The sequence below is a fragment of the Sinocyclocheilus rhinocerous genome, unplaced genomic scaffold (assembly GCF_001515625.1).
Source record: "Sinocyclocheilus rhinocerous isolate Xijiao unplaced genomic scaffold, SAMN03320098_v1.1 scaffold588, whole genome shotgun sequence".
NCBI classification, from domain to species: Eukaryota; Metazoa; Chordata; class Actinopteri; order Cypriniformes; family Cyprinidae; genus Sinocyclocheilus; species Sinocyclocheilus rhinocerous.
The window spans coordinates 894242-902569 of NW_015635063.1; the positions used below are offsets into that span (position 1 = coordinate 894242).

Genomic DNA, 8328 nt, shown 5'->3' on the forward strand with positions numbered 1-8328 from the left:
ATTCAGAAGAGACCGGGGCTAGTTGTCACGCATTTTGCAGTCAGTCAGTATTTCTCTGGGTGGGTTTTTCCATATTCAAACCCTGTAGGCGCAAGTTTTGACAACAAAAAAGTAGTGAACGCAAACATCGTTATTTCCTCTTAACTCATTGTGATTTTGTGTTCACCGTGCAACAGCTATTTAAAAAATATTACTTCTTGAAACTTACTATAGAGAATAAAATTCACGACAACTGTAGTTTAAATTAATAATAAAAAAAACAAAAACATTTGGATAATTGGACTACTCAAAATATTATAGCTACTATATATTATAGAAATGACCTAATTAAACAAAATTATGTTCTAAGAACATTTTCTAATGTTCCAACTGAGTTAAGAAAAAGTTATTTCTGAATGTTGTCTTAACGTTCAAAACGTCCAGTTTTTAAATGTTTTAACTTATGTGAACGTTAAAGGAACATTCCATTTGATCATTCCGTAAACATTATGGGAATGTTCTCTGAAAATTCTAAAACAAGTAGTAACATTTATGAATGTTAGATAAATGTTAGATGAACGTCCAACTAAAACGTTTCCAAAAAAAAAAAAAAAACCTTCCATGAACGATGTATAAATAATGTTTTTGTGCTAACATTTTGAGAACATTATTAAAGACCAGATAACTTTGAACAAACATTCTATATACGTTATTTGGAAAAAAACGTTTGTTAATAATGTTGAGAGAACCATTCCAGAAAATTAGCCAAAAGGAACGTTCCTTGTTAGATGGGGAGCTTTTTGACAAATTTCCAGTGTGACAACTAACCCCGGTTCAAATTGTGAAACTGTTTTTTTCCCCTCCATTGGATGGCGCTCACTTGCACCTTTCTGAACAACTAAACCGAAAAAGTCAAGTAGGAAATAGCTACTTTATTATCTTAAGACATATAGATTACAATTCACGCAGAATATAATTTAAAGTCCAGTCAGTATTAGACATAACTGAGCATGCATGAGATGCTAAACATGACACACATTGTTTATGAGCATTAGATGTATTAATACTAAAACAATACTGTACGTGATTAGGACCACTAGATCTACTAGACTGTTTGTATGTTTGTTGTTTACGATGAAGATGATAATGTATCATCTGTGCTGTCAGAGGACTCATCATCATCATCTTCAACGTCATCATCCTCATCATCATCATCATCATCATCTGATTCCTCATCTGCTTCAAGAATTAATAATCATATCCAGATAAAGATGGTGAATTCAACACACTTACATTTCAAGTCTTTGCTCGCACATTATTAAAGTTACCCATTTGGAACATTGCTTCTAATTAATTAATGGTATTTAATTTTCATTAATGTCTGCAGTGCTTATGAAAACATTTTTGGTTAAAGAAATGTAGAAATACATATCACTATGTTGATTTAAAGACTAAAGAGGAAAATCATAGAAAAGCTTATGTTTTTGTCATAAGAATGTAAATTCTACAATTTAACAATTTAAGGGTCAAAGCAAAGTGAAACTACCATGTCAAAAAAGAAACTGATAGATAGATAGATAGATAGATAGATAGATAGATAGAACAATAATAGAATATAATCTCACCTATCAGTAATTTTTCTTCTATGAGAGGCAGGAAGCTCTTGGCCTCTGAGTTCTGGGGCTCATAAATTAAAATTGAATTTAAAGAATGATGAAAACATCAGTATCATTTATATGAGCAATGCCAATTGTAAACAATACTAATTCACATGGCTACTTACTCATCTGACAGAGTTTCTTCGCAAGTTGGTAATTCCTTGACATCACAGCCTGTAGAAACTGGATTCATAGAAACAAAAACAGAACATTTGTTTAGTCAGTAGTCATTTTCAAACACATCAGGTACATGACGTGTCCTATATGCCTCACCTCTGCAAACAATTCTAGCGGCACGTGTCCTTCAGCGCTCTCATTTCCATCCTCTTCACTCTGTGCCTCGTGAGGATCCTGGTCATTTGCAGAGAGCACTACTTGAGGGGCCTGGATATGTAGCTCATGCACACTTTCTGACTGGGCATCACATTCTCCTTGTTTTTCTAATGCTTAAATTGAAAAAGAAAATCCATTTTTGGACACCATGGGTATCACAAAATGCTTCAGATATTCCGAGACAAATAGATTGAACAATAAATGTGCTAACAAGCGCTAAAGGATAAAACAGATTCAGTACCTGTCATAATAGGGGGAACCTGTTTAGGTAGTTTATGTCCATGCGTGGTTACATTTCTGAAGGACGGAGCTTTAGAGGCATTATACCCTCTGCTGCTGAAAAAATGGGTGATAAAAGGTAAACTATTAGAGATCACTGGAGCGAATGAATGCCATCAGCTTCCCTGCTTTATGCATGTACGGCCCATAAACCACATCCCATGCATGACCCAAAGAGCATGCTGACCAGAATACAAAAAGCAACTGATATACTCAAATTAAAAATAAGCTTGTTTCTTTATTCCTTTCAGTATTGTGCATCTATCCTAATTCTCTAGTATAGAAAACTTGTTGCTTTTAGTTATTATTTTGTGACATGAAATGCTTTTGTTTTTACCTATTGGAAGTGTATACTTTGAGTGTGGTATCTGATGTTTCAGAGTTCAGGGAAGGATACAAAACAAAACCAAAACCAAAGCATCTAAATGATGGTTGAAGTGGATCAGTACAATAAAAATGTTGTATATAAGCATTCTTATTTCAAGTAAATATGTTTAAAGAAATAGTTTCCTTACCCTCAGCCCATTCAATATTTGGAGAAATATAGCATTCCATCACTTGCTCAGCAACAGATGCTCTGCAGTGAATGGGTGCCGTCAGAATGAGAGTCCAAACAGCTGATAAAAACATCACAATAATCCACAAGTAATCCACACCACTCCAGAACATCAGTTAGCGTCTTCTGAAGTGAAAAGATGCTTGTTTGTAAAAACAAATTCATAATTAAGACGGTTTTAAATCATCACTTCTGGCCAAATTATTAGTCCATAATCCACAATAATGTTTCCTCCAGTGAAAAAGTGCATCCCCTGTTGTCCTCTCACATCAAAATCTACAGTCATTTTATTTTAAACTGTTTTGGACTGTCTTTGCTCATAAATCTATGCATATTTCTCTCCTGATTCAGATGAAATGTATTTTAGATGGAAACAATGGTTTGAAGTTAAAAACATCTTGATGGATTTTTTTCTTTCAAACATGCAGCTTTTGGCTTCATAAGATATTAACTGATGGACTGGAGTGGTGTGGATTACTTGTGGATTATTGTGATGTTTTTATCAGCTGTTTAGACTCTCATTCTGACGGCACCCATTCACTGCAGAGCATCCATTGCTGAGCAAGTGATGCAATGCTATATTTCATCTAAATCTAGGGTGGCCTGAGGTCAGTACATTTTCAGCAAATTTTCATTTTCATTCAACTAATTGTAAATATCCCAGTTCTTTTACATTGACCTGTTGACTGAGAGCTGCATGCAATTTTTGTTCATTAACCACTGTTATAAAGTGTCTCTACTGCTTTTACCTTGTGGAACTTGGAGCTTTGAGTTTCATATTTGCTGTCTCAGAGTTTACACAGGGTCCCTGTCCTTCTGTCTTTCCACTAAGTTTTGGTTTGTGTTGCCTACACAAAATCAAACAAAGCACCTAATACATTTGACATGGACATGTTTTTTTTTAATCAAGTAAATCTTATTGTATGTGTCAAAAAGCATATTGAATTCAAAAGACCTGATTTTTCTGCAATAATCTTCATTGTTCAGAGGTCAGCATTCAAACAATATATAATCGTAGTGACCTAGAAACACATTTTTAAACCTACTTTGGTTTCCATTCCACTGATTCTTTTGTCACTGGATCTACAGAACAAAGCAGTTGATTTCATTAACCCTTTCAGAAGAAAATAAGCCTTTAAGGAAACCAAGACAGACCGTTGTCATGTGCATGTAACTGCTAAATGTTACAAAACAGTTGCTATAGACATTATGTGTATATGAATAGATAGATATTAATTCATGCTGACTAACACCTAAATTATTTTACCTGCTGAGCTGCCAATCACTGGTTTTAAGGGTGCAACCTCCTTTAGCAGAAATAGAAAAAGGACAAAATGTGAACAAGACTTAAGTCAAATCAATGCTTTAAAATAATACATACACTACTAAAATAGCACAATGATCAACATCAGATACAAATGTTTCAATTCTGAAAGAAAACCTGATATCAGTATCGAACTGGAACATGAATGATCTCCAAATGTAGATTGTGCTGCCACTGACCTCTTCACTGACTTTGGATGAGACTTCTGAGGGCCTTCCAACACACTGTAAACTTATAATCAATAATAAACAGGTCTTTATGAGTTAAAGAAATGGTAAAGCCATTATATAAAGTTAAATAAAGTGTACTTATACTAATACAAATCATAAAATTTTTTAAAATACAATTGTGTGTTCATGCTGAGTTCATGTAAAAATATGCCAGGGCCCAGTTTTAAATGTGGGCCCTGATGTTATTTTAACATATAGCTAACAGTCCCAGTTAGATCAGTCTCGATGTACAGTACTGACTGTAACTCAAGAATCTGTTGAATTTTTTAAGCGTTGATCACTATCAGTCACATTCTACTGCGATATTTACAGCGAACTAAAGTAGAAAAACAGGTATAAACTGTGAAAAATAACGTAGACATGGAAGTCATGTAACTTAAAACATATTGGCTAATAACTTAACATGAGAAGTGCCAAATATGAGCGCTCTTACCTGTTCATCTGTGCGAAGTGTCTAACTTTATATTTATAAAGATCTATCGACTGTATTTGAGAGATGAAGGGGTCATTTTTTTTACTAATGTCTGTCATAAAATTTCAAACCTACAGTAACACTTTTCTGAAGTTTCTTTCGACTTTCTAAGCCTCGTCGCAGTTTGAGAGCACTGGAAGGTAGCGGCGGAAAAAGCGTCCTGTTTCCATAGCAACCGGAGGCGTCACCTCTAAATAATCCGAGCGCAACATGCTCCTTGGGAACGAACGTCTTACGTAACACTTGATACATAGGCTACCCAAACAAAATACAAACACAGTATATTTGTATTACACAATATGTTACAGCATAAAATTACTGTATTAATAATAATAATAACCATAACAACAACAACAGTAATAATAATAATAGTAGGATATACAGTAAACACAATACTCTTCTAAATAATAAACAGTGCACAATATAGGCTACTCTTCTTTGGTCCATGAGTATTTTAACTTTCAAGTTATCAAAAAACGACTAAAATTGTGCATTTGTTTTTGGTGTGGTTAAAAAAAGCACAGTATAAAATAGTAGGCTATACACTTGATATAGCCTAGCAGCCAAATGTCTTTTTGAAAACGAAGGTAAATGACAATTAACGTTTTTGCTTAAGTTAACCTCTTAAGTGTTTCCATGTTGCATAGGGTAAACTTTATTACTTCAAAATTTCCTAAGGTCAAAAAATTTCTATATAGACACCTTAAAGTCCTGACGATAAAACGCTTTGAATTTTCTCAAGAAAGAAAGAAAAAGAAAGAAAGAAAGAAAGACTTGGCCTAACCCACATCTTTTGAGCTTGTTGTCGCTATATGGCTTAAGATCATCAAACAGCTTGTTTTTCTGTTATATTTTAAACCAATTATGAAAACAATTGATGAAACAGCAAACACACAAAAATGTGAAACTATTGTTTTGTCCAACAAATATTGTAATTAATAAAATGTACATGTATAACATTTACAAACAAATGTGACAACTTGCCCCAAATTAAAGATTAACTTGAATTAAAAACACCCCCCCCACATTTTATATTTACTGAGATGGCCCGCAAAAAGTGCTCACAAAATACGATCTAAGACTACTGTTCAAGAGTTTTGTTGACGTGATCCAGCACGGGGAACAGCGGTCTGTTCTTGCGCATCAGGTGCGTCTTCAGGTGTTTGGCCAGATGGTCGCTGCGCGTGAAGCGTTTGGCGCAGTCCGGACAGGTGAAGCGCTTCTCGCCGGTGTGCGTGCGCAGGTGCCTCTGGAGCTCGTCCGAGCGCGTGAAGCTCTTCCCGCAGAACATCCAGCTGCAGACGAACGGCCGCTCACCTGCGTGCCACCTCAGGTGCGCCTTCAGGTGCGACGTCTTGCCGTACACCTTCCCGCAGCCCGGCATGTGGCACATGTGCTGCTTTCTCTTCCCCGGCGCGTCGCTGCTCTTTTGGCAGTTGGGGCACATGCACCTCCGGCATCTGCGAGACTTGGAGTGCAACAGGGTGGCGATTTGAGTCTGGTACTGGCCGAGCTCAGGGTGACCCAGAACCCACCCGCGGGGGATCTCAAATTGATGTGTTGAGGAGTGATTGGCAGTCCACCATTGGTCCAAAAGTCCATTGTGCGTGGGCACGTAAGACGTGGGAAGAGTAGCGCATGCTGACGCACAAGGCAACATTTTCAGGGGCGAGAAGTCATAGTGTTCGGCCGGGGGTGTCAGTGGCATTTCGTGGTGTGGACTTAAGGGGGTCTGGAGGTGCTGTGAGAAAGTTGCATCACTTCTCCAGGGATGGACGAGCTTTGGTGGGGAGCCTTCATATGAGATGTGCTGGTGGGGCTCCATGGACCTGGGTGCACGGGAATGGCAGATGCGATTACAGGTGTCTTCCAGCAACATCAAGGGGGATCCTTTGATGGATTCTGGGGTGCAGTTTGGCGTCCGATCCTACGAAATAAAATATCAATACTTAAAACGTACGTTTGATTGATTAGTACTCTAATTCAGTTCTTTATTCTAGCACTTAGCCTATGTAAGGCAATTATTAAGAGTGAGAACCACTTCTCTGAATCCCACTGGCGCTATGTTTTGTGCAAACGAATGCTCAAAGTTAATGCTTAAAATAATTAACTCCCCTTAAATCAACATGCATGCTTTAAATCCATCAAAACGATAAGTTTAACACAGTTCCCCTCAGAGAATACTCTTTACGCACCTGAAGGAAAGCTTGCAGTGGGTCATTGCGCATTATGGCTCTCGCAGTTACGCCACGCCAATGAAGCCTTGTCGAGCCAGAATCCTTATAGTTCCCAAAACTGCGCACCTCAAACAACTCACGGGAGAATCCTGGAGCAAAGTGAACACACTGGCATCATTTCATAGAGTTTGATCAGAACTCCAGCCAGTCAGAATGAAGAGTTTTCCCTTTGAAGTTTACCGCTGCCCAATCATCAAAGAATAACGGAAGAGCTCAAATCCTTTGAGTGTTTGCTGCTTTGGATAATAAAAGAATTGATTATTTGGAGGGTGAGATGGGTTAGAGATGAAGGAGGTGCAATTAATGAATTAATTAATCTGGATTAGTTGAATGGATCAAAGAAATAATAAAAATGTAGAGTATATGTCACTGAAGAGATTTTTTTGGGGGGGAGCTAATGCATGTTAGTCGGGTAATGTGGCAAAATATGAAAAGTTGCAACTTTAAACTAAATAAAGGGGTACCTACACAGGTTCAGGTTTTCCTTGTCAAACATATAAAATAGAAATAAATAAATAAACACACATACATGTAAGGATCTATACAAGGAATGCTTACCAATGAAAGTTTTTTTCTTTAGTTCCATTTTAGAAAAAGAAAGCAAAATAATGTGTGCAAGTTTATAAAACTGTGTGTAGACGCCCCTCATAGCAGAATATATATAACTTGCTTATTGCCATTTCTGTTTTATTGCCATTTTTCAGTTTAAAAGTTAATTTTTGTAATAACAGGTATTTAAAAAATCAGTACAATATAAGTTTAACAAAAAAGCAAACAAACAAACAAACAAAACTACAATATAATTTAAAAGGAATGCACAGGAACATCAGCTTATACTCTCTGAAATATATCATAGCAACAAGTTTTTCAGGAACATACAATTTGAATGTCCCATGCGCATGCGCATCAAAATCGAAACTGAATTGCTCTTTTGGATCAAATTTAGTATATTTCATTTGGAATAAACAAACAAACAAATAATGGAGGCATTTTTTTCATTTAATTTGAATAGGTTTATCACAGATAAACATTCCAAATGAATAAGATTGCATAAGTTAGGATTAAAAAAGAAACCTTTATTATTTTAATAATATATTTGACAGCAAAAATTCTAAACAGGATTAATGAAGAGCTAGAGTGTTTTGTTTCTGTATTTTTGAAAAATTATACACATTAGAAATCTGTACAAATATAATGATAAATCACATTGCACGCAAAACTTGAAAACTTTAATATATTTGAATACATTTTTATAATTTC

At 36.1% G+C, this 8328-nt stretch overlaps 2 protein-coding genes and 1 long non-coding RNA gene across 3 annotated transcripts; all 3 read right to left on the bottom strand.

Annotated features, from left to right (window-relative positions):
• Positions 1-1108: 1108 nt before the first annotated feature.
• LOC107746613 (protein IFH1-like) lies at positions 1109-3583 on the bottom strand. The gene is made up of 7 exons (XM_016560908.1): positions 3555-3583; positions 2587-2670; positions 2212-2306; positions 1911-2083; positions 1764-1820; positions 1605-1677; positions 1109-1218 (listed from the first exon to the last, which is right to left on the bottom strand). Exons 1-7 carry the CDS (start codon positions 3581-3583, stop codon positions 1109-1111), a joined length of 621 nt encoding a protein of 206 aa, XP_016416394.1.
• Positions 3584-3850: 267 nt separating this feature from the next.
• Positions 3851-4355, bottom strand: LOC107746631 (uncharacterized). Its single transcript, XR_001640717.1, has 3 exons — positions 4309-4355; positions 4073-4112; positions 3851-3888 (listed from the first exon to the last, which is right to left on the bottom strand). It is a non-coding gene; the product is annotated as an uncharacterized LOC107746631 (long non-coding RNA).
• Positions 4356-5821: 1466 nt separating this feature from the next.
• Positions 5822-7145, bottom strand: LOC107746629 (transcription factor Sp5-like). Its single transcript, XM_016560926.1, has 2 exons — positions 7027-7145; positions 5822-6758 (listed from the first exon to the last, which is right to left on the bottom strand). The coding sequence occupies exons 1-2, from the start codon at positions 7057-7059 to the stop codon at positions 5913-5915; spliced, it is 879 nt and encodes a 292-aa protein (XP_016416412.1). The 5' UTR covers positions 7060-7145; the 3' UTR covers positions 5822-5912.
• Between the last annotated feature and the right edge of the window lie 1183 nt (positions 7146-8328).